This window comes from Mandrillus leucophaeus, unplaced genomic scaffold, assembly GCF_000951045.1.
Source record: "Mandrillus leucophaeus isolate KB7577 unplaced genomic scaffold, Mleu.le_1.0 Scaffold42, whole genome shotgun sequence".
Lineage (NCBI taxonomy): Eukaryota > Metazoa > Chordata > Mammalia > Primates > Cercopithecidae > Mandrillus > Mandrillus leucophaeus.
Genome location: NW_012104476.1, coordinates 3,652,418 through 3,678,883, shown reverse-complemented (window position 1 = coordinate 3,678,883; position 26,466 = coordinate 3,652,418). Strand labels below are relative to the sequence as shown.

The 26,466-nt window shown below is 40.5% G+C and overlaps 1 protein-coding gene across 1 annotated transcript in view; it reads left to right on the top strand.

The window, feature by feature from the left end:
* LOC105548711 (S-adenosyl-L-methionine-dependent tRNA 4-demethylwyosine synthase) overlaps positions 1 to 26,466 on the top strand; it is a 268,689-nt gene that overhangs the window by 91,963 nt on the left and 150,260 nt on the right. The window contains exons 10-11 of the mRNA XM_011992876.1: positions 3,046 to 3,164; positions 19,966 to 20,075. Coding sequence (XP_011848266.1) covers positions 3,046 to 3,164; positions 19,966 to 20,075 — 229 coding nt within the window. The remainder of the gene's footprint in view (positions 1 to 3,045; positions 3,165 to 19,965; positions 20,076 to 26,466) is intronic.

Here is a 26,466-nt window from a genome sequence, read left to right as displayed (position 1 = left end):
AAATTGTCTTGAAACAAATGAAAAAGAAACCTGAGCAAAGAAATAGCAGTTATAAAAGAACCAAGAGGGAATTCTAAAGCTGAGAAGTATAGTAAGAGAAACACTGTGATTGATGGGCCCAGTAGTCAAATGGAGATGACAGAATAGAATCAGTGACCTTAACAGATCAATAGAATGATTGGTGAACAGGACAGAACAATAGAACTTACCCAATCTGTGCCGAGTGTCGTGGCTCACGCGTGTAGTCCTAGCACTTTAGGAGGCTGAGGCAGGTGGATCACCTGAGGTCAGGAGTTCAAGACCAGCCTGGCCAACATGGTGAAACCCTGTCTCCATGTACAAGGTACCCATCGGATCTTGTGAGACTTAATTCACTACCACAAGAATAGTACAGGAAAGACTGGCCCCTGTGATTTAGTTTCCTCCCCAGGTCTCTCCCACAACATGTGAGAATTCTGGGAAATACAGTTCAAGTTGAGGTTTGGGTGGGGACACAGCCAAACCATATCAAGTTCCATGGTGAAATTTTCAACAAATGCTGCTGGAGCAATTAGATATCCATAGGCCAAAACCAGCAGAAAAGAATAAAAGACCCAAATACTGCTCCCCCCAACAAATTCCAAAAAACAGTGTCTTAAACCTCACACCTTATATAAAAATTAATTCAAAATGGATCACAGACTTAAACATTTGGAGAAATCATTTTTTAAAACGAAAAACATTCCATCCTCTTCTCACGTGCTTCTATGCCTGTGTCTTACAGAGTCCTTTTGAAAAATCCTTTTAGTCCTTCAGTATTGGATTTGGACGGCACACCTCTGGGAAGCTCTCACTGATCCTTTGGTGAAGCTACCTTGGTTGCTCTTCCATCTTATGGGCTCTAGTCCTTACATTATCTGTCCCCTGTGCACGGGTAGAGAGATCTCTGGTCTCTCTTCCTGTTCTTATAAGGACGGTAGTTCTGTCAGATTTGGGTCCCACTCACATGACCTCACTTAACTTTAAATACCTCATTAAAGAGCCTATATTCACACGCCTTTGCATTGCATTGAGGGTTAGGACTTCAATCTGAATGGGACAGGGCAGCACAGGGCAGTTCAGAACAAAGTGTATTAACTTCTTAATTAAGTGATTGAAATGTACAGTTATTCAGCATTGTTTCTCTAGTGGCATGAGATTTTGTGGAAATTATCTGTGACTCTGGCATTTGTTGGACACTGGGTTTTCAGTGCTATTTGCAAGATTTGAATGTTTTGTTTGCTGCCTTGTACATTTTAATAGGAACTTGGAAGAGGTGTGTAGGCACAGGTATCTTGAACAGTATGAACAGTATTTTCCGTTCACTCCTTTTTTCCCAAACGCAGTACTGAGATGGACAAGGAAACTTTTTTTTTTTTTTTAAAGTCAGAACAAAAAGTAGTTAAAAGTATTCATGGTCAACTGACAGTAATTAAGCTAGTAGAATTTTATGTAATGTTCTTTCATTGTGGACAGGCTTATATTAATAACAGTACTTTGGAGGTCGAGGCGGGCAGATCACTTGAGATCAGGAGTTCAAGACCTGCCTGACCAATATGGTAAAACCCTGCATCTACGAAAAATACCAGTATTAACTGGGCGTGGTGCCGCATGCCTGTAATCCCAGCTACTCAGGAGGCTGAGGCAGGAGAACCACTTGAATTGGGAGGCGGAGGGTGCAGTGAGTCCAGATCACACTACTGCACTCCAGCCTAGGCAACAGAGTGAGACTTTGTCTCAAAAGAAAAAAAAAAAAAAAAAAATAGTACACTGACACACATCATACATGTGTAAAGGCTACTGATTCATGTTTCCACTTTCCTTCTCCTTGTTCGTTGCTGGTATTGTTAATTCCATGTTATTTCAGTCACTTGGCCTCAAAATCAGTTATTTTGGATGACTTCCTCTGGTGTGCCCCTCAGTGGGGAATGACATTGATTTCACTTCTTCAGTAACCTACCAGTTCCACTGATCTTAGGAGAAAGTCACATTACCTCTCTCACATAACCTCGTCCCAGGCTTCACTGCTTTCACTTGTACTGAAATCAAGCTGGTCTTACACAGAGCTCTGGACAGATCTGGTTTTATCTTTTAAAGCTTGATATTATCTTGATTCCAACCCTAGTTGATCTAGGTATTTCTTTAGATTACCTTCTTACTACATGTACCAACTTATATGACTCATGATACATGTTTTTATCCCTTGCATCAAATGGTGATTTTTTTGGAAATGGGAATAATAATCTATTTCTTACATACCTGCTGCTTGCCCCCACAATGTCTCAAATATGTATACTCCAGGGCTGGGCACAGTGGCTTACTCACAACTGTAATCTTAGCATTTGGAGAGGCTGAGGTGAGAGGATCGCTTGAGACCAGGAGTTCAAGACCAGCCTGGGCAACATAGTGAGACCTCATCTCTACAAAAAATTAAAAAATAACCAGGCATGGTGGCTCACAGCCATAGTCCCAGCTACTTGAGAGTCTGAGGTGGGAGGATTGCTTGAACCCAGGAGCTGAAGGTTGCAGGGAGCTATGATTGCATCACTGCACTCCAGCCTGAGGAACAGAGCAAGACCCTGTCTCAAAACAAAACAAACAAAAGAACCACACTCCAGGATTGTTCTCCCGTACCCATCCTTCTTTATTCAGAGCAGGGATACGCTTGCATATGCAGACAGCCCCCATTTTTTAGGAGTCTGTTTTATCTGTTTCTTAGCATTATATATTATTGTACTAATATTAATGAAGGAGTCTGATGGATTTGAAAATGAAAGCATTAGTGGTTCTCCCTATAGAGTTTTCAGAGTTAATGAATCATAGGTTTATGTCATTGGGCTTTAGTAAAAACCCAAGGCACTGCCAAAACACTAAAATGCTCCAATGCTAATTTCCTGCGTCATGCAGATACCAGTAGGAGTATTTATGGTTACGAAACACATGGTTTCTCTTAAAAATGATGCCTTGGTGGTTTGTTTCTGTGCGTTGACGATTTTATTCAAATTGTGATTTGTTTACTTGTCATAGTCGATGCTTCGAGGGAGAGGAGGTTGTTACAAACACACCTTCTATGGAATTGAGAGCCATCGCTGCATGGAAACCACCCCGAGCTTGGCGTGTGCTAATAAATGTGTCTTCTGTTGGCGGTAAGTAAAAATGAATGGTCATGGTGATCGAATATGTAATGAGCTGTGGTAATCAATCTGCCCAGCTCACACTCAGACTCACCTAAGAGCTCTGCTGTCTTGGTGATTAATCTTTTTAAGTGTGAATGTTAGTGTCTAAAAATTTTGTAGACAAATATTTTTATTTCTCTTGGACAAACACTGAGGAATTGCTGGATTTGTAAACATCCATTCGTACAATTTGTCTTTTTTAGCTGGTGAGTTTAGTTTGTCTTATTTATAGTGATTATCGATAAACAGTGATACATTATTGATAAAAGTTTATTTTTATTCTATCCTTTTGTGCTTTCTGTTTATCTTGCTCTCCTACATTGTTTTCTTTTTTTTCTATCTATGACTAGTTTTATGCTAAGGTATCAGCTTGGGTGTCTTGTTATTGGAGGCTTTTCAGTTTATCTTGCTGGAAATACAAGCAGTGAATGTTGTGTTTCAGCTGGTTACAGCCCATTGTATGCAGAGTTGAGTCTTTTACAGCAACTGGGAATAGTTTAAGTGAAAGAAAATGGCTAAATTGCACAATTCTGTCTCTCTTTTTTTGGGGGTGGTGGTGCTTGCTACTAACTCATTTCTTTTTCTTTTCTTTTTTTTTTTTTTTGAGATGAAGTTTAGCTCGTTGCCCAGGGTGGAGTGCAATGGCATCATCTCAACTCACTGCAACCTCTGCCTCCTGGGTTCAAGTGATTCTCCTGCCTCAGCCTGCCAAGTAGTTGGGACTACAGGTGCACACCACCATGCCCAGCTAATTTTTGTATTTTTAGTAGAGATGGAGTTTCACCATGTTGGCCAGGCTGGTCTTGAACTCCTGACCTCAGGTAATCTGCCTGCCTCGGCCTCCCAAAGTGCTGGGATTACAAGCATGAGCCACCGCACCTAGCCTACTAACGCATTTCTTTGCTTCACTTAAAACTGCTTACTCTTCAACTCCTAGTTCTGTATGCCAACTCATGTCTCCATAGCAGTTCATTTTGTCGTGGTCACTAATGACTTCCTTACTATCAGATCTAATAGAAGCTACTTAATTCTTATCTTAGTTGAACTCCAGTGAAGCATGCTAGGAAAGAAGGGGAAGGGCCACCCCTTCTGTTAGATTCAGAGACACCAGTCTCTTCTAGTACCCCACCCACCCTTGTTAGTTTCTTTTCAGTTTCCTCTGTTAGCTCTTCTTTCTGCTTCTGTCCTTCGGCCGTCTTTTATGACTCTGTGTGATGATGGTAGGAGACATAAACCATTTCCATGGCTTGATTTACCTGTAGTTTGACATCTTTAAATACTTTATCTCCAGTCTCAGTCTCTTTTCTGAGTTTTCATTCTCCATATCCAATTTCCTGTTGCATACTTTCACTTGGATCATCCACAGTCATTTCAAGCTTAATATATTTATCATGGAATTTATTAGGCTTGTGTTAACTTGTTCTGTTTTGGGTAATGGCACTGTTAGCTATCTGATGGCCCAGGCTGGACATTTCTTCTCTTTTTCTCAAACTCACTATATCCATTTGCTTATTTAATTCTATTGATTATGTTTCAGATTCTCATTATTTCTCCCTTTAGCAACCAAAATGATTTGATACTTTCTAGTCAGTGTCATCTCTTAATTTATCTCCATATTGACACAAGAGTTATACTTCTCTTTTTTCCAAAGTTATTCTTAAAAATGTTATTTTGATTATTATAAACGCTTATAATAATTTGATTTGGGGGTTATTTTATGATTATTTGGGGGTTACAAATAAATTTTAGCAAGTAGACAATGTTACATGTATGAAATCAGTGATTAATGGGATTGACTATTTTGAATTGGTGACACTATTTTGAGTTGATATTATTTGACTCAATAGTGGTCAAAAACTTTGCTCATAGACAGCTCTGTCCCGCCTCCTGTATGTCATTGTCACAAATTGCAACTTTATCTACTATATGCCCATTAACATAGATTTATAATTGCTGTTTTATACATTTGTCTTTTACACCATCAAGAGAAAAACTAGAGGAGTTACAATCTAAAAATACTGGCCGGGTGCAGTGGCTTATGCCTATAATCCTAGCACCTTGGGATGCCAAGGTGGGTGGAGCACTTGAGCCCAGGGGTTCAAGACCAGTCTGGGTAACATGACGAAATCTCGTCTCTACAAAACATGCAAAAATTAGCCGGGCATGGTGGTGCATATATATGAGGTCCCAGCTACTCCAGAAGGATGAGGTGGGGGTGATCATAAGTCTGGGAGCTGGAGGTTGCAATGAGCCTTAATTGTGCCACTGCACTCCAGCCTGGGTGGCAGAGCAAGACCCTGTCTCAAAACAAACAAATGAAAAACAAACACAAATAAAAATCCAAAAATACAACAATGGTGACTTTTGTATTTACCTATGTGTTTTATCTTTATGTTGTTCTTTGTATATTTGTATGATATGAGTCTGTTTGGTGTCCTTTCATTTTTGTCTGAAGAACTCCCTTTAGCATTTATGGTAAGGCAGGTCTGTTAGCAGTGCACTCCCTCAGCCTTTATTGTCAGTGTCTTAATGTCTCCTTCAGTTTTGAAGAATTTTTTTCTAGATATAGAAATCTAGACTGATAGTTTTTTTCTTGTAACATTTTAAATATGCTCTTCTACTGCCTTCTGGCCTCCATGGATTCTGCTGAGAAATTGGCTGTTAATTTTACTAAGGATATGTGATGAGTGCCTTCTCTCTTGCTTCTTTCAAGTTTCTTTCTTTGTCTTAATTCTTCCAACAGTCTGATTATACCATACCTTGGTATGGATCTCTTTGTGTTTGTACTACTTAGAGTTTGTTGAGTTTCTTAGTTCTGTAAATTCATGTCTTCTACCAAATTTGGGAATTTTTCAGTAAGTATTTCTTCACATGTTCTTTCTGTTCCTTTTTCTCTCCTTCTGGAACTTTTATTATGCCTATGTTGGTATGCTTGATGGTGTCCTCCAGCTCTTTTTTTTTTTTTTTTTTGAGACGGAGTCTCACTGTGTCACCCAGGCTGGAGTGCAGTGGCCGGATCTCAGCTCACTGCAATTTCCGCCTCCCAGGTTTACACCATTCTCCTGCCTCAGCCTCCCAAGTAGCCGGGACTACGGGCGCCCGCCACCGCGCCCGGCTAGTTTTTTGTATTTTTTAGTAGAGACGGGGTTTCGCCACGTTAGCCAGGATGGTCTCGGTTTGCTGACTTCGTGATCCGCCCGTCTCGGCCTCCCAAAGTGCAGGGATTACAGGCTTGAGTCACCGCGCCCGGCCTCCAGCTCTTTTCAATTTGATGGTGTCCTAAGGCTCTGTTCAATTTTCTTCACCCTTTTTTTTTCTCCTTAGACAAGATAATTCCAAATTGATTTGTCTTCCACTTCACTGAATTTTTTCTTTTGCGTGTTCAAATCTTCTGTTGAAACCCTCTAGGGAAGTCTTCATTTCAGTTATTATTCTTTCGCATCTTCTATTTGGTTCCTTCTTATCATTTGTATCTCTTCATTGATATTCTGGATTTGTTTAGACATTGTTTTCTTGGTTTCCTTCATCTCTTTGTCCATAGTTTCCATTGGCTCTTTGAGCATGTTTAAGATAGTTGGCTTAAAGTCTTTTTTGAGTTGGTCTGATGTTTATGCTTACTCACGGAGAGTTTTAGCTAATATCTGCTGGGAATGGGTCACACTTATTTTTTGTATGGTTTGTATGGAAAGAAATGTTTTGTTGAAAACTGCATATTTTGATTATTAGAATGTGTTAACTCTGAAGGTCAGATTTTTCTCACTCTTCAGGGTTTGTTTTTTATTGCTTGCTCTGGGTTTTGTTTGTTTAGTGAGTTTTCTAAACTATATTTTTAAAGACTTTATTCTTTGTTTTACATTATCTCTAAAGTTTGTGTCTTAGGCTCAAGGGTCAGTTAATGATTTGACAGATATTTCCTTGAGCTCATGGAGCCAAAGAAAAGAAATGGAAAAAAAAGAAAAAAAGTTTCTGTGAGTCTTTGCAGATTGACTCTGTCTTGGAACAATCTTTCTCTCTCTTTTTTTTTTTCCCTTTTGAGACAGGGTCTTGCTCTGTCACCCAGGCTGTAGTGCCGTGGTGGAATCTCAGCCCACTGCAACCTCTACCTCCTGGGTTCAAGCAATTCTCATGCCTCAGCCTCCTGAGTAGCTAGGATTACAGGTGTGCGCCACCACATCTGGCTAATTTTTTTTTTTTTTTTTTGAGACAGAGTCTCGCTCTGTTGCCCGTACTGGAGTACAGTGGCACGATCTCGGCTCACTGCAAGCTCCGCCTCCCGGGTTCACGCCATTCTCCTGCCTCAGCCTCCCAAGTAGCTGGGACTACAGACACCTGCCACTATGCCTGGCTAATTTTTTGTATTTTTAGTAGAGATGGGGTTTCACTGTGTTAGTCAGACTGGTCTCGAACTCCTAGCCTCAAGTGATCCACCAGCCTTGGCCTCCCAAAGTGATGGGATTACAGACTTGAGCCACCATACCCGGCCTGGAACACTCTTAATGTTTAGCCAGGCCATTTACAACTCTGCCTCAGCCTTTGCTTCCTGCTTGTGCTGAGCCTAAAGATCAGGCAGAGGTGAAAGTTTAGAGTCTTCCTAGGCCGCTTCTTAGCGTGTATCCTGTCCAGTGTGCCTTTCTAAATCCCAGGCGCGTGCAGGTGCTTTTCAGTACTCCAATTCACCACATTAGCTTTGGTGCCTAGCTTTTCTTCCCAGGCATTCAGTTGTGTATTGTTTGCCTCAACGATAATTTTTTGACTTAACAGCGAGTTGTTCATGTACCTACTGAGACCTGTGTTAGCCCCTCAACCCCTGCACCCACTCCTTTTTTTTTTTGAGATGGAGTCTCACTCTGTTGCCCAGCCTAGAGTGCAATGGCACAATCTTGGCTCACCACAACCTCCGCCTCCTGGGTTCACGCCATTCTCCTGCTGCAGCCTCCTGAGTAGCTGGGATTACAGGTGCTTACCACCACACCCGGCTGATATTTTGTATCTTTTACTAGAGACAGGGTTTCACCATGTTGGCCAGGCTGGTCTTGAACTCCTGACCTCGTGATCTTCCCACGTTGGCCTCCCAAAGTGCTGAGATTACAGGAGTGAGCCACCACGCCTGATCCCTCTCTACCCACTTAAAAAAAATTCTTATTATAAAGTTTTTTTAAACATAAGCAGAGAGAGAATAGTATATTGAACCTCTGTGAACATTTATCATCATATGGATAATCATTTCATTTACCTATTTTGATACAAATCCTAGCCATATTGTTTTATCTGTACATACTTCAATTGACAGATCATGTAAAATGTAAATAATAAGTTCTGTTAAAAAATAATATAGCCACAATTCCATTATCCCATATTAAGCCCTGTCACCCAGGCTGGAGTACAGTGGTGCAATCATAGCTCACTGGAACGCTGAACCCATGGGCTCATGCAAGCCTCCTGCCTCAGCCACTTGAGTAACTCCAGCTACAGGCTTGTGCCACAATGCCTATCCAATTTTTTATTATTATTATTATTATTATTTTTGGTAGAGACAGTGTCTCGCTATGTTTCTCAAGCTGGTCTTGAACTGTTGGCCTCAAGCAATCCTCCCCTCTTAGCCTCCCAAAGTGCTGAGATTATAGGCATGGGCTACCATACCAGCTGGTTCTTTTACATGTATTTCCTCTTTTAGTTATCTAGGGATGTGGTAAAAACAAACAAACGAAAACCAAAACACTAAAGGTATCTCTTAGGTCATTCTGTTAAATCACTGGTTCTCAACTGGGGGCAAAATTGCTATTTCTTGTCCCATACAGAGACTTGGAACATTTGACAATGTCTTAAGGTATTTTTTATCGTTAGAACCAAGGAGAGTGCTACTGGTATCTGGTGGGTAGAGGCCAGGGATGTTGCTAAACATTCCCTAATGCGTAGGACAGCACTCCACAACAAAGGATTATCTAGTCCAAAATGCCAATTGTGCTGAGGTTGAAATAACCTGTGTGCCATGGTCTGCAGTTACTATTTCAGTGAAGGGTATTGCTGGATCATGGCAGCACTGAAATAGAATGTGACCAGGCCGGGCAAAGTGGCTCATTCCTGTAATCCCGGCACTTTGGGAGGCCGAGGCAGGCGGATCACGAGGTCAGGAGTTGAAGACCAGCCTGGCCAACAGAGGGAAACCCTGTCTCTACTAAAAAAAATACAAAAAATTAGCCGGGTGTGGTGGCGGGTGCCTGTAATCCCAGCCACTTGGGAGGCTGAGGCAGGAGAATTGCTTGAACCCAGGAGGCAGAGGTTGCAGTGAGCAGAGATTGCACCACTGCATTCCAGTTTGGGCAACAGTGCGAGACTCCATCTCAAAAAATAAAAAAAAAAGAAAAAAGAAATAAAATGTGACTAAAACACCACTTTTTAGGAATAGAGTATGTGTTTACAGAGTTTGAAATATTATAGGGTGAGTGCTTGCAAGACAAAAGTATGTTAGCCATATGATTATGTGGACTGAAGTATTGGGATCACATTATACTTAGGTTATAGGACAAATAATCAAGTATTTTGTGTCCTAGTTGTTCTTGTTTCACAGTTTACACGAACTATAAAACCTAATCTCTTAAGATTGTTGGCATAGATAGTTGGTTTTCTCCAGGTCAAAATTCAAAAGAAATAACAGGATCTAATGGGTAGCGCTCTTCAATCTTCATTTCCTGTTCATAGCCAACAACGCAGTCTTTCAGTTTCTTGAGCAGTACATTTACCCAGAGTTTTGGAAAGCAAACAGTATGATTAACACATTCCTTAATGAGATTTTTAGGAAGATCTAAGTAAATGGAGATATTTCATTTACAATGGCTTCTGGTAAAGAAGGACTAATATACGAGATTTTAAAATTAGAATTTGCCATCTGTTTCAATGAAATATATAACAAGAATGTCAGAAAAGATTCCTTAAAAATTGATTTAAATGTTACATAAATGCTTTTATTATTGTCCTTTTCTTTTAGCAGATTCTTAAAATAACTTCTGAGCCTCAGTTTCTCAACTGTAAAATAAAACAACAGTACCTTCTTTACAGGGTTGCTGTAAGGCTTAATTGCTTGAGTGAGATTCTGTATATGACAGTGGGGTTTTTTAAATTCTTTTGAGACACAGCCTCGCTCTGTCACCCAGGCTGGAGCGCGATGGCGTGATTTCGGCTCACTGCAACCTCTGTCTCCTGGGTTCAAGCGATTATCCTGCCTCAGCCTTCCAAGTAGCTGGAACTACAGACATGTGCCACCACGCTGGCTGATTTTTGTATTTTTAATAGCTGGGATTACAGGCGTGAGCCACCAGGCCTGGCCGATGACCATGTTTTTGAACTACAACATGATGTACGCAGATGTGATTTTTTCAAAATGAAATTTTTATTTCATTTTGATTATATGTGAAGTAGACTGTTACGGATAGATAAAATACTATTCCACCAATTTTCAGAAGGACATATTGGGTATTTTTATGTATGTATAGATATCACACATTCACCATTGTGTATCTATTATTTCTGTTTTTAAAATTTTATTTGAAAGTTTTATTCTTTGAAATTTTGAATGAAGAGTTTTGTCTGTTTTCCTTGCTCATGGGTTACTTGTGAAGTGGGGGCAGGGTGGAGGAAAGAGTTATATCTGTCTTGAAGAAATAACCCAAAAAGTCTTGATAGACAGTTCTCCAAAGAAGATGTACAGATGACCAGTAAACACATGAAAAGACATTCATAATATCCAAAAAGTAGAAATGCTCCAGATGTCCATTAACTGATGAACAGAGAAACAACATGTGGTGTATCCATTCCAAGGAATGTCATCTGGCACTAAAAAGAAATTAAGTCCTGATACTTGCTACAGCATGGATTAATGTTGAACATACACTAAGAGAAAGAAGCCAATCACAACAGACTGCATCTATAGTAAGATTGCATTTCTGTACATTGCCTGGAATAGACAAATCTGTAGAGACAGAAAGTAGATTAGTGGTTGCCTAGAGCCGAAGGGAATATGGGGATTGAGGAGTGATACCCAAGGGGATAGGGTTTCTATTTGGGAATGACAAAATGTTTAAAATTGATTTTGGTGATAGATGCATGTAAAAAGTGAAGTAGAGGCTCCTCTTCAAAGAGACTTTCCTCCCGTCTAATTAAGAATAAATAGTAACTTCTCTTAGAAGCAAAATTTATTCAAAGACCTGTGCTAACATTCTTAAAGATCTGCTAACTGTGATAAATCCGTGCACTTTGTGTTCTTAGCTCTCACAATTTAGCCTAAATATTTGCCCTGGCATGCTTATACTGGTCCAAGCAAGCATTAGGTCATAGCCTGTTCCTCTTCCTTATTTGGAGGTGTTTTTACCTTTCTGAGCATTCCACAAGTTACTTCCTCCCTCCTTTGTTCTCCTCTGCCTTTGCCTCTTTTGAAAAGTTGTAAGTTTCTAGACAATGGGACAAACACAGAATCTGAGGTCCCGTTCCAGCCAGTGGAAACTGGTAAGAGCAGTAGGATGGACGTGTCAGGTTATAAATGACCCTGTCTCCTTTGTTTGGTATACTCTCATGGCAAAACTGCTGGCAACTGTACCCTTTCTGCAGAAAGTAAAAAGATGGCCTTGCTGAGAAAATTAAATTTATGTTCAATTGCTATTTTTTTGCAGCACTGGGGAGCAAGCATTTCTAACAACGCACAACTCTGAATATACTAAAAGCCAATGATTTATAAACCTTAAATAGGAGAATTATATGGTATGTGATTTTTTTTTTTTTTTTTTAAGAAAAGAGTCTCGCTCTTTTGCCCATGCTGGAGTGCAGTGGCATGATCTCAGCTCACTGCAATCTCTGCCTCCCAGCTTCGAGCGATTCTTGTGCCTCAGCCTCCCAAGTAGCTGGGATTACAGACGCATACCACCACACCTGGATAATTTTTGTATTTTTAGTAGAGATGGGGTTTTGCCTGGTTGGTCAGGCTGATCTTGAACTCCTGACCTCAGGTGATCCACCTCACTCAGCCTTCCAAAGTGCTGGTATGACAGGCTTGAGCCACTGCGCTTGGCTTTTTTTTTTTTTTTTGGCAGAGTTTCACTGTTGCCTAGGCTGGAGTGCAGTGACACAGTTTTGGCCCACTGCAACCTCCATCTCCCAGGTTCAAGTGATTCTCCTGCCTCAGCCTCCTGAATAACTGGGATTACAGGCTTGTGCCACTACACGTGGCTAATTTTTTATGTTTTCAGCAGAGATGGGGTTTCACCAAGTTGACCAGGCTGGCCTCAAACCCCTGACCTCAAGTAATCCACTGGCTTCAGCCTCCCAAAGTGCTGTGATTAAGCCTCATTCTTTTTTATAGGACTAAATAATATCCCATTGTGAATGTATATTACATTTCCTTTATCCATTTATCTGCTTATGGACACTTAGGTTGGTTCCATATCTTGGTGATTGTGAATAGTGCAATAAGCACGAGAGTGCATATATCTCTTCAACATATTGATTTCCTTTCCTTTGGATATATATTCAATAGTGGGGTTGCTGGATCATATGGAAGTTCTAGTTTTAGTTTTTTGAGGAATCTCCATATCGGTTTCCATAATGACTGTAGTAGTTTGCGTTGCCAATAACAGTGTATAAGAGTTCCCTTTCTCCACATCCTTGTCAGCATTTGTTATTATTCAATAATAGTCATTCTGACTTGGGTGAGATGGAATCTTATTGTGTTTTTGATTTGCATTTCTCTGATGATTAGATGTTGAGCATTTAAAAATGTATCTGTTGGCCACTTGTATACATTCTTCTGGGAAATGTGTATTTACATCATTCGCCCTTTTAAAAATCAGATTATTTGTGGGTTTTTTTTTTAAATTTTTTAAAATTTTTTTGCTGTTGGGTGTTGGAAGTTTTTGTAAATTCTGGATATTAATCCCTTGTTTGATGAATGGTTTGGAAATATTTTCTGTCCTTCTGCAGGTTATCTCTTCACCCTGTTGATTGTTTCCTTTGCAGTACAGCAGCTTTTTAGTTTGATATCATCCTATTTGTCTATTTGTTTTTACTTTTGTTGCCTGTAATTTTGAAGTTTTATTCATAAAATCATTGCCCAGATCAGTGTCCTAAAGTGTTTCCTCTGTTTTCACAGTATGTAATTTCACAGTTTCAGGTTTATGTAGGTAATCTGTTTTGAGTTGATTTTTGTATATTGTCTTTCCCCATTATATGACCTTGGCGCCTTTGTCGAAAGTTGATTTCCTGTAAATATTTGTATTTATTTCTGGATTTTCTGTTTTGTTCTATGAGTCTATGTGTCTGTTCTTATATCAATACCATGCTGCTTTGGTTACAATAGGTTTATAGTTTTTTGTTTGTTTGTTTGTTTTTTGAGATGGAGTCTCGTATTGTTGCCTGGGCTAGAGTGCAATGGTGTGATCTCAGCTCACTGCAACCTCCACCTGCCTGGTTCAAGTGATTTTCCTGCCTCAGCTTCCTGAGTAGCTGGGATTACGGGTGCCTGCCACCTCTCCTGGCTAATTTTTTGTATTTTTAGTAGAGATTCGGTTTCACTATGTTGGCCAGGCTGGTCTTGAACTCCTGACTTTGTGATCCGCCCGCCTCAGCCTCCCAAAGTGCTGGGGTTACAGGCGTGAGCCACCATGCCCAGTTATAGTATATTTTGAAGTCATGTACTGTGATGCCTTGAGCTGTGTTCATTCTGCGTAGGATTTCTTTGGCTATTTGGGGATTTTAGTGGTTCCATGTGATTTTTAGAATTGTTTTCTATTTCTGTGAAAAATGTCTTTGGTGTTTTGATAGGGATTGCATCGAATCTGTAAATTGCTTTGGGTGGTATGATAACTTTAACTATATTTATTCCTCCAACCCATGGACATGGGATGTCTTTCCATTTTTTTGTGTGTGCTCTCTTCAATTTCTTTCCTCAGTGATATGCAATTTTCTTTTCTTTTTTTTTTTTTTTTTTGAGATGGAGTCTCTGTTACCCAGGCTGGAGTGCAGTGGCATGATCTCGGCTCACTGCAACCCCTGCCTCATGAGTTCAAGTAATTCCTCTGCCTCAGCCTCCTGAGTAGCTGGGATTACAGGCACCTGCCAGAACGCCCGGCTTATTTTTTGTATTTTTTTAGTAGAGACGGGGTTTCACCGTGTTAGCCAGGATGGTCTCGATCTCCTGACCTCATGATCCGCCCGCCTCGGCCTCCCAAAGTGCTGGGATTACAGGCGTGAGCCATCACACCCGGCCTGATATGCAATTTTCATTGCGGAGATCTTTTGCCTTCTTGGCCAGATTCAATTCTAAGTATTTTTTTGTGTGTGGCTATTCTAAGTGGAATTGCTTTCTTGATTTGCCTTTCAGATAGTGTATTATTGGTTTAGGGAAACGCTACTGATTTTTGTGTTGATTTTGTATCCTGCAACTTTACTACATTCGTCAGTTCTAAGAGTTTTTTGGTGTAGTTTCTAGGTTTTTCTTTATAAGAAAAGAAAACCTAGGTTTTGTCTTTACAAGACATAGTCTTATATAGACTGTGTCTTATGCAAACCAGGACAATTTAACTTCCTTTTTTCCAATTTGGATGTCCATTATTTCTTTTTCTTGCCTTATTGCTCTGGGTAAGACTTCCAGTGCTATGTTGAATAAGAGTAGTGACACTGGGTATCTTTGTCTTCTGCCAGTCCTTAGTGGAAAAGCTTTCTACTTTTTTCCTCTTCAGTATAATGTTAGTTATGGGTTTGTTGTCTATGGCCTTTATTGTGTTGAAGTACATTCCATCTATACCTATTTTGTTGAGAATTTTTATTATGAAGGGATGCTGAATTTTATCAAAGGCTTTTGTTTTTTGCATCCGTTGAGATGATCATACGGATTTTGTCGATTTTGTTGAGGTGATATATCACATTTATTGATTTGTGCATACAATGCTTGTATGTTTGGGGACAATCCCGCTTGATTGTGGTGTATCATCTTTTTAATGTGCTGTTGAATTCTGTTTGCTAATATTTTTGTTGAGGATTTTTTTTTTTTTTTTTGAGATGGAGTCTCGCTCTGTTGCCCAGGCTGGAGTGCAGTGGCGCATCTCAGCTCACTGCAAGCTCCACCTCCAGGGTTCATGCTATTCTCCTGCCTCAGCCTCCCAAGTAGCTGGGACTACAGGCGCCCGCCACCGCACATGGCTAATTTTTTTGTATTTTTATTAGAGGCAGGGTTTCACTGTGTTATCCAAGATGGTCTCGATCTCCTGACCTCGTGATCTGCCCACCTTGGCCTCCCAAAATGCTGGGATTACAGGCGTGAGCCACCTCACCTGGCCGAGGATTTTTATACCTTTATCAGGGATATTGGCATGCTATTTTCTTTTTTGTTGTGTTTTTGTCTTGTTTTGTTTTCAGAGTCATACTGGCCTCATGTAATGATGAGTTTCTAAGGATTTCTTCCCCCTTAATTTTTTGAAATAGTTTTGAAAAATATTAGTGTTAGGGGGGTGTGTGTGTGTGTGTGTGTATGTTGTATGTATGTGTGTGTGTTTGTGTGTGTGTGTGGTTTTTTTTTTTGGTGGAATTTATCAGGGAAGCCATCTGGCCATGTACTTTTCTTTGTTGGAAGACTTTTTATTATTGATGTATTCTTGTTAATGATCGGTTGAGGTTTTCTCTTTCTTCCTGGTTTGTTCTTGGTAGGTTGTGTGTGTACAGGAATTTCTACATTTCCTCTAGGTTTTCCAATTTGTTTGTGTACAGTTGGTTATCATAGTCTTTAATGATTCTTTGTATTCCTATCAGTAGTAATGTCTCTTTTTTTGTTTCTGATTGTATTTATTTGGCGCTTCTCTTTTTTTCTCGGTTAGTCTAATGGTTTGTCGATGTTTATCCTTTCAACAGACTTTCTGTTTTGTTGAGTTTTGTGTTTTTTTAGTCTCAATTTCATTTATTTTTGCTCTGATTATTATTTTTTTCTGTTCTAGTAATTTTGGGTTTGTTTTGTTTTGTTTTTGCTTTTCTAGTTCCCTGAAGTGCACTGTTAGATTGATATTTGAAATCATTCTACATTTTTGATGTAGTTGTTTATTATTATAAACTTCGCTCTTAGTACTGCTTTTGCTCTGTCCCTTAAGTTTTGACGTTTGCTTCTGCTTTAATTTGTTTGAATACATTTTTAAATTTTCTTCTTGCTTTCTTTGTTGACTAATTGGCTGTTCAAGAGTGTGCTATTCGGTTTCCATTACTTTGTATAGGTTCCAAAGTTCCTTTTGTGACTGATTTCTTGTTTTATTCCATTGTCCAAAAAGATATTTGATAGGATTTTGATTTTTTAACATTTTTTGAGACTAGTTTTGTGGCCTAAAATATGGTCTACCCTGGATAATATTTTATGTATGGATGAGAAGATTGTGTATTCTGCAGCTGTAGTATGAAATATTTTGTCAGTGTCCGTTAGGACAGTTTGGCCTATGGTTTAAATCTGGTGTTTCTTTATTGATTTTCTGTCTAGGTGATCTGTCCAATGCCGAGAGTGTGATGTTGATGCCCCCAACTGTTATGGTAGTAGAGTCTATCTTCCATTAGATCTCATAATGTTTGCTTTATATTTCAGTGCTCCAGTGTTGGGTTCATAAATATTTACAGTTGTTGACCCTTTTGCTGCAGTGATTCCTTTATCATTATACAATGACCTTTTTCTTGGTCTCATTTTACAGTTTCTGACTTAAAGTCTATTTTATCTTTTATAAGGATAGCTACCCTTGCTGGTTTTTTTTTTTTTTTTTTGAGATGGAGACCTGCTCTGTTGCCAAGGCTGGAGTGCAGTGGGGTGATCTTGGCTCACTGCAACTGCCGCCTCTGAGGTTCTCAAGCGATTCTCCTGCCTCAGCCTCCTGAGTAGCTGGGATTACAGGCGCCTGCCAGCACGCCGGCTAATTTTTGTATTTGTAGTAGAGATGGGGTTTCACCACGTTGGCAAGGCTGGTCTCGAACTTCTGACCTCGTGATCCGCCCGCCTTGGCCTCCCAAAGTGCTGGGATTATAGGCGTGAGACACCGCACCTGGCTGCTTTTGGTTGGTGTGGTTTATATTTTTCCATCCCATTCACTTTCAGTCTGTGTATATCTTTACAGGTGAAGTGAGTTTCTTATAGGCAACAAATAGTTGGGGTTTTTTTTTTTTTTTTTTTTTTAATTCATTCAGCCAGTTTATATCTTGTAACAGGGGACTTTAATCCATATACATTCAAGGTTATTCATGTAGATGATGACTTACTCATGTTGTTTTGTATGTTGTTTTTGCTTTTTTACTCTCTTACTGTTTATTTTTGCAGTTTGGTGGTCTTCCATAGTGGTAACATTTGAATCCTTGTTTATTTTTCTCATTTGTATATTTGCCCTACCAGTGAGTTTATACTTTTGTGTGTTTTCATGACGGTAATTATCACTTTCACTTCCTGATATAGGATTCCCTAAGCTTTTCTTGTAAGGCCAGTCTAGTGGTGATGAATTTCCTCAGTTTTCGCTTGTCTGGGACAGGCTTTATTTCTCCTTCATTTCCAGAGGATAGCTTTGCTTGGTGGTCTTTTTTTTTTTTTTTTCTTTCCAGCCCTTGGAATATATCATTCCATTTTCTCCTGGCTTGTGAGGTTTCTGCTAATAAATCTGCTGTTATTCTTATGGAGGTTTCCTTATATGTGACGTGATGCTTTTCAGTTGCTGTTTTTAGAATTCTCTTTGTCATTGTCTTTTGACAGTTTGACTGTAATGTGTCTCAAGGAGGCTTTTTTTTTTTTTTTTTTTTTTGGGCATTCAATCCATTTGAGGAATTTTTAGCTTGCTTGATCTGAATGTCCATATCTCTCCCCAAATGTGGGAAGTTTTCAGCTGCTATTTCATTAAAACCTATTTACTTTTTCATGTCTTTTCCCACCTGTTCTCCATCTGGAATTCCTAAATGCAAACATTTGTTCATGTAATGGTGTCCCATCTTTCCTGTAGGTTTTTTTCCTACGCCTCCTGCTGCTCCTCCTCCTCCTGCTCTTCCTCCTTCTCTCTCCTCTATCCTTTCTTCCTTCTCCCTTCTTCTTCTTTTCTTCTTTCTTTTTCTCCTTCTTCTTCTCTTTTCCTCCTCCTCCTTCTTTCTTCTTTCTCCTTTTCTTCTTTATTTCTTCTACTTCCTTCTTTTTGTTTTTTTGTTTTTTGGTCTGACTGGGTCATTTCAAAAGTCCTGTCTTCAAGTTCAGACATTCTTTGTTCTCCTTGATCTTGTATGTTGTTGAAGCTCTCAGTTATATTTATTTCATTCATCGAATTCTTCAGCTTCCAGTTTTCTGTTTGGCTCTTTTTTTTGTGATATCTATACCTGTTGAATTTCTCATTTAGCTCATGAATTCTTTTCCTGATTTCATTGAATTGTCTATGTGTATTCTCTTGTATCTCTCTGAGTTTCCTTAAGATCATTATTTTAAATTCTATTACAGGCCTAGATTTTCCTTTCTTTCAGGTCTGTTACTGGAGAATTATCAAGTGTCGTGTTTTCTTGCTATTTCATGTTTTTGTTTTTTCCTACTTGATATCTGCACATCGGGTATAACAGTCACCTCTTCCACTTTTATGGAGTAGTTTTCACAGGGAAAGACTTTCCTGGAGAAGTATTTTATAGTGTTGGTTGAGTGGGGTGCTTTGACTTGTCTTCTAGACGGGGACAGTAGTGTAGTCTCCATGTGATTTCTTTGGCCATAATTGGTGCCTGTGGTTCTTGTGGTGAATGCCTCATTGGCCTGGACTGTGGGTGTTTGTGGAGGCAGTGGCATGGCTTTGCTAGGGGCAGTATTGCTGGTCTTGCTGGTCCTTAGACCCTAGGGGAGCTTGTGCTATTTCTGGCAGCTCCGCTGCTTATGGGGGTAGTGTCTTCAGTGGTGCTGGTTTCTAGGCAGGATGGTCCTTGGGCCCTGAGGGGCCTGTGAGGCCCACGGTGGTTCTACCTGTCGGGAGGGTGAGATGGTTGGCAGTGGTGGACACTGGGGAGCTGCTGCTTGGGCTCTGCCATTGTGTCTGTCTTGGTGGTGGTCTCCTTTCTGGGCTTTGCTACCTGTTTGTTTTTTGGATTACAGGGTTCTGCGTGGGCTCAGGTGCTTGGGTATGGTTGTACTGCTAGGTATAGCTTGGGTTGTGGCATTGTCATCTTTTGTATGGCCGTGGAGTGATGACGGTGGGACGTGAAAAATACGGAGATACAGGGGCTTTGACTCCCAGGGCAGGATACACTCTAGCAGTGGTTTTGGTCTCAAAATGGCATCGTGTTCTAGCTGCTTGGATCCCAGGTGGAGGTTCTTGTCCTTTCCCCAGGCCTGCATCAAGAGAAACTCATTCTCAGGCCCTGTCAGTGTTATTTCCAAGCAAGCGTTCCAGCTGTCCTCACTCACTTTATGAAGTGTTGACGTAGGTGACAGTAACATGGTGGTGACAGTTTGCCTTGTTTGCGTACATCCATAGTTAACATGGTTAAAGCAGCAGAGAGCGTTCTGTCAATCTATAACCGGAGTTGAGTCAATTAGGTGCCCAACATCTCTGGGAAGAGTTGAATGATTTCTTTATTCACCCCTCTCTGTTAGGTGTCATGATTTAAAATAAGTTGGAAAATACTACTGTACATGGTTGAACTCTTAGGAGGAAACCAGCCCTGATTTTGTAATTTTAAAAAATGGGATGACTTCATTGTAAATGACTAGCTCAGATCTTATTACAGAAGGGTCCTTTAGAACTTTGCATCTTGTTCCTAGGCACCACACCAACCCTGTGGGCACTGAATGGCGGTGGAAGATGGACCAGCCTGAAATGATCTTGAAGGAAGCCGTCGAAAACCATCAGAACATGATTAAGCAGTTTAAAGGTATTTTCTTTTCCCTCTACAGAGGAGTGCGCATGCCTGTTAATAGTCTGAGCCAGATTGGCAGAAGAATTGCCTGTTTGGTAGGATTTTGTCCCCACTGGCAAATTTTCCTATAAGGAAGTGAAAACTTTGTGGAAATACATATATTTTGCCTTTTTAGCTTTTACATCCCATATGATGGAAGAACTAAAAATTTAAAGTGTAGTGACTTGGCCGGGTGTGATGGCTCACACCTGTAATCCCAGCACTTTGGGAGGCCAAGGTGTGCGGGCGGATCACCTGAGGTCAAGAGTTTGAGACCAGCCTGGCTAACATGGTGAAACCCTATCTCTACTAAAAGTACAAAAATTAGCTGGGCATGATGGCGGGTGCCTGTAATCCCGACTACTTGGGAGGCCGAGGCAGGAGAATTGCTTGCACCCGGGAGGCAGAGGTTGCAGTGAGCTGAGATTGAGCCACTGCACTCCAACCTGGGCTACAACAGCAAAACTCCTCTCAAAAATACGTAAATAAATACATAAATAAAGTTTAGCAACTTATAATATGCTACATTCAGCTTGAAAGCTTTCCGTGGGAATGTACCATCAACCTTCCTGGAAACCTTTTGCTATTGTTCTGTCTTGCTGAGCTGAGCAGCCTTTTGAATGGATTGGAAATTTTAGGTTAGTGGAAAATCTTCAATAATGTTAGTTAGTGATGGGAAAACATTTTTGAATGAATGCCTTATTAAAGAAGGGAGGGATAATATAAATAGTTTCTTCCATATAATCCATAGTGATGTGGTAAAAATCAGCCACTCTATTTTTTGAATTTCGTAATTTAATTCTGTCTCATATTAACAAATATTGGACTTCACTGGAGATCACTGGTTCTCAAACTTAATCATGCATCAGAATCATCTGGAGAGCTTGTTAAAACACAGATTGTTGGTTTCCTTTCCCAGAGATTGGGTCAGTAAGCCCAAGAGTATGCCTTTTTCTTTCTTTCTTTTATTTTTTGGACAGGATCTCGCTCTGTCGCCCAGGCTGGAGTGTGGTGGTGCCACCTTGGTTCATTGCAACCTTCACTTCCCGGGCTCAGATGATCCTCCCACCTCAGCCTCGCCTCCTGAATAGCTGGGGCTACAGGCGCAGACCACCACGACTGGCTAATTTTTTGTAAAAATGGGGTCTAGCCATGTTGCTCAGGCTGGTCTTGAACTCCTGGACTCAAGCCATCCGCCTGCTTTGGCCTCCCAGAGTGCTGGGATTACAGGTGTGAGCCACCCGAGAATGTGCATTTCTAACAGGTTTCTGGTTGGCATTGATGTTGTTGAACTGGGGACCACACTTTGAGAATCACTACTGTACATGTGATGGTTTCATAAATCTACAGCTGTAGGTGATGAATTGGAATTTGTTAGGTTCCCTGTTGAATCTGTATGCTCTGGTCTCTGCCTACCACTGGTGATTCCTTCTCTCCTGTATTCTTTCCTATCGTATGCAACCATTAAAAAATAGTCCCAGCCAAGGCTATTTTAATATAGACGCTCTTATGGTATTAATAGCACATATGGGAGTCTTTAGAAACCTCAGTAATTAGCATTCTGAAGATCAGGTGATTCTTTCATGTAAGGAAATTTGGTCTGTTCTGGCCAGTCATTCATAATATTATAATACTCCTTACCTCTTGATGTGGTTAGGCTTTGTCCCCCTCACCCAAATCTCATCTTGAATTCTAATGTCCGTAATCCCCATAATCCCTCTGTGTCGAGAGAGACCAGGTGGAGGTAATTGAAACATGAGGGCCATTTCTCCCATGGTGTTCTCGCGATAGTGAGTTCTCACGAGATCTGATGGTTTTATGAGGGACTCTTCCCGCTTCGCTCTGCACTTCTCTTTCTTGCTGCCTTGGGAAGAAGGTGCCTTGCTTCCCCTTTGCCTTCTGCTGTGATTGTAAATTTCCTGAGGCCTCCCCAGCCATGCTGAACTGTGAGTCAATTAAACCTCTTTCCTTTATAAATTACCCCATCTTGGGCAGTTCTTTATAGCAGTATGAAAAATGGGCTCATACTTATTTCTCATTCTTATGAGAAATGGAGAAGAGTCATGCAAATAATGGTTCAAGATCAATAGTAATTTGTAAAAGATAATTAGTCAATAGGCCAGGTGCGGTGCCTCATGCCTGTAATCCCAAGACTTTGAGAGGCTGAGGTAGGTGGATCACCTGAGGTCAGGAGTTTGAGAACAGGAATTAGCCAGGCATGGTGGTGTGCGCCTTTTAATCCCAGCTACTTGGGAGGCTGAGGCAGGAGAATTGCTCGAACCCAGGAAGCAGAGGTTGCAGTGAGCTGAGTTCACACATCACTGGACTGCAGCCTGGGTGACAAAGCCAGGCTCCATCTCAAAAAAAAAAATCAATAATTATAGTTTTATGCTTTATGAATTTTCTAGGGAAAGTTGACCTGTGCATATTTGTGTATATTTGTGTGTGGACTGACTTTTTTTTGTACATTTACAAAGATGCTAATGATTATTTTAATTTCTCATCTTGATTTTTAGTTTCAAGCATTTTTCGATGGCGGGATGTAGGGGTACAAATTACATTCTCATATTGGATAAAGCAGTGTCTGTTACCAGTGTTTTGGAAAATTAAATGAAACTATTGGTAAAGAACTAGTAAGCCCCACATCTGGAATTTGACTGGCTTTTCCTAACTCATTGTTGGTTTAGTTAATAATTGGTTGTCGATCTTCAAGTAAGCTATATGTCTTTTTAATAAATTTCAAGGCAAAGTCTTATTTTGCTTTGGAGAGTGTGTTAGGGTTCTCCAGCAAAACAGAACCAATGGGTGTGTGTGTATGTGTATGTGTATACACGTGTATGTGTATGTGTATGTGTGTGCGTGTGCGAAGGGAGAGAGAGACAGAAACAGAGACTGAGATTGAGATTCATTTGTTCATTTTTAGGAGTTGGCTCACGAATTTGTGGAGGCTTGGTGAGTTCAACATCTCATGGGTTGACTGGCAGGTTGGAGACTCAGAGAAGAGTGGGAGTTCAAGTTCAAAGGCATTCTCCTGGCAGAATTCCTTCTTGCTTGGAACAGGTCAATCTTTTTATATTAAAGCCTTCAAGTGATTGGATGAGGTCCATCCACATTATGACGGGCAATCTACTTTACTGAAAGCCCAGCAATTTAAATATTAATCTCATCCAACAAACACCTCCACAGAAACATCCAGAATAATGGCTGAACAAATATCTGGACGCTGTGACCCAGACAGGTTGACACATAAAATTAACCATCACAGATAGTAATATCAGAAGCAGGAAATGCCAGTACTTTTATTTTTATATGAAGTTGATTTTTGAGTTAGTGCTTAAGGAGCTAATGGGATGATGACTGAGAATGTGTGTTTCCTGGACATCCTGGAGTCTCCTTGAATGAACTGTGTCTCGGGCAGTTTGTGTGAGGAGGAATCAGCCCTGCCCTGAGGAGTAGACACCTTCGTTTCTGTGTGCTGAGATGTCTGTCATACAGAATGACGATCTGAGTTTTGATAGTAATTTTTCTGACAGGAGTGTATTTGCAAATGCACTTTAAATGGAAATATGTAATGAATAAACCATAAGGTAGACTTTGTTGATGTTAATAAAATGTGTTAGGTGAGTTCTGTGAGCACGTGTTTTCCATTGTCTGCCGGGGCTGTTGAGGGACTTGTCCTGTGCAGAAAGGGGTGTCCAGTAGTGACCTTAGACTTACGTTAATCAGCAGGCATCTCAAATGGTTTGTCTATGGGTTCTTATGATGCAATGAAAACAAAAAGAGTTTTAAAATTTAGATTCTCGGCTGGGCTCGGTGGCTCACGCCTGTAATCCCAAGACTTTGGGAGGCTGAGGCGGGCGGATCACGAGATCAGGAGATTGAGACCATCCTGGCTAACACGGTGAAACCCTGTCTCTACTAAAAATACAAAAAAATTAGCCAGGCGTGGTGGCAGGCACCTGTAGTCCCAGCTACTCTGGAGGCTGAGGCAGGAGAATGGTGTGAACCCAGGAGGTGGAGCTTGCAGTGAGCCAAGATCGTGCCACTGCACTCCAGCCTGGGCAACAGAGCGAGACTTCGTCTCAAAAAAAAAAAAAAAATTGAAAAAAAAATTTAGATTCTTTTGAGAGATGATAGGATGCAGGATAGCAGAGAGAAAGACTAGAGCATGTCTATGGATGTGTGAATCCTGAGTAGGCATTAGAATGCATAAGACAGAAGGAATGATCCCCAGAAATTCAACAACTGCCACCAATTTCACTCTTTAAAATGGTATTTATATAGTATCTATTTTACCCTGGTAATCCTACAAAGGATTTTTTTTTTTTTTTCATATCTGAATGGATTGACTTGATAACATGTTACCATGTCAGCAAAACATTGGTGTATTTAATCAGCAACAAATTTGCTGGAAGGGTTTTCAGAGTGGAACGGGTTGATATTTGTGCACTGATGCTCTTCAGGTTAGCAAAGCAGTTTTTCTTGAAGCTAGCAGAAAACAGGTGCATGTTTGAAGGTGCGAAGGGTGTAGACAGGTCAGCACATAGGCATAAGAGAGCCTCATTTGTTTTATTTTTATTTTATTTTACTTTATTTACTTGGAGACAGGGTCTCACTCTGTCGCCCAAGCTGGAGTGCAGTGGCACAATCTTGACTCACTGCAACCTCTGCCTCTTGGGCTGAAGTGGTCCTCCCATCTCAAGTAGCTGGAACTACAGGTGCATGCTACCACGCTTCAGCTAATTTTAAAATTTTTAATAGAGATGGGTTCCACCTAATATTGCCCAGGCTGGTCTTGAACTCCTGGGCTCAAGTAATCCTTCTGGCTGGCCCTCCCAAAGTGCTGGGATTATAGGCATGAGCCACCGTGCCTGGCTCTCATTTGTTTTACATTTTCACAATGAATGAGAGATCACTTAATTTGCGATTTTTGGGCCCTGGTTTTGTTTAATGCTTTTTCCTGTGTTCCAAGTTAGGTTAAACAAGCCATTGTTTTTGAAAATCCATCTTAATGCTATAATAGTCATAGTAAATCTTGCTGTAAAATTATAATAGCAAAGAAAAAAAAAACCCTAATTAGTAAAGGGTAAAGTGTATAATTTGTAAGAATCCAGAGCCCTTCTGGAAAACTGGTGGAAGTGTCTGTAACACTTCAAAGAAAAAAACGTTATGTGATTTCTTTTAAAATGATAACTTTGACAGCATTATAGAAATTTAGTACTTCAGAATATTGATTGTATTTTCGGTTCTCTTGGCAACAAGTAATTTCAACTGAAAAAGACCGTGAAGGGATAGGGTCTTGTTCTGTTGCCCAGGCTGGAGTGCAATGGCATGATCATAGCTCACTGCAGCCTCGACCTCCTGGGCTCAAGCAATCCTCCCGTCTCAGCCTCTCAGATAGCTGGGATTACAGGCACATACTACCAAACTCAGCTAATATTTTTAAAAACATTTTTGTAGATATGGGGGTCTCACTATGTTGCCCAGTCTGATCTCGAACTCCTGGGCTCAAGCAGTCCTTCAGCCTCAGCCTCCCAAAGTGCTGGGATTATAGGTGTGAACCACTGCACCCGGCCTTAATTTTCATTTTAATAATACTGTATCTATGGGAATACAAATTTCAGGCTTAAACAGAAATGCTTAGGAACAGAATTCTTGTATAAATTGGCAATTATAGGCTATTTTCAAAGGCTTGAAGGCATTTCCTTCGTAGTTCATGCTATTCCCGGTATCTCTACTTTGGCCTCTTTTTGGAGGTCCACTCTTAGCTCGTTAATTATTTCCCTCACTCTGGCTTGGAAAGTCCTTTGCTTTCTAGTGTGAGTTCCCACCCTATGACAAAGAACACCTGCTGTCTGTCCTGGGTCTGGTTCAGTTGTGTGTAAGGTGGAACTGGCTGTGGGGACTGTTGCTTGTTGTCTGAGTTCCCCAACTGGAGCTAAGTGGCCAGTCCTGAGCAGCTTTGGAAGATCATTCCTGATGTTTTCGATGCTTCTCTTTTGTGTTCTTAATTCTGAGGGTAGTCATTGTCTTTTCAGTTATTTCACTGAGTTATAAAAATATCTTTCTTTTCCTGACCGTTATTAGCTTTCCTTTTATATACATACAAAATTAACTTTACATTGATTAAAAGTGGGTCAGAATTTCAGTGCCACTCAGTGTCTATTCAAAATGCTGCCTGCCCCCTTCTAAGTACTACTATGGCAGAGAGAAATAGTTCCCAGAAAATGGGACAGAGGTTTCTTTAGCTCAGTTTTCCACCCGTTCAGCAAACATCAAGTGATTACACCGTCTTTGTCAGGAACGTCCTCGGTACTAAAGTTGCAAAAGTGAAAAAGACATCATTTATTGCTAGGTGTTTTTATCT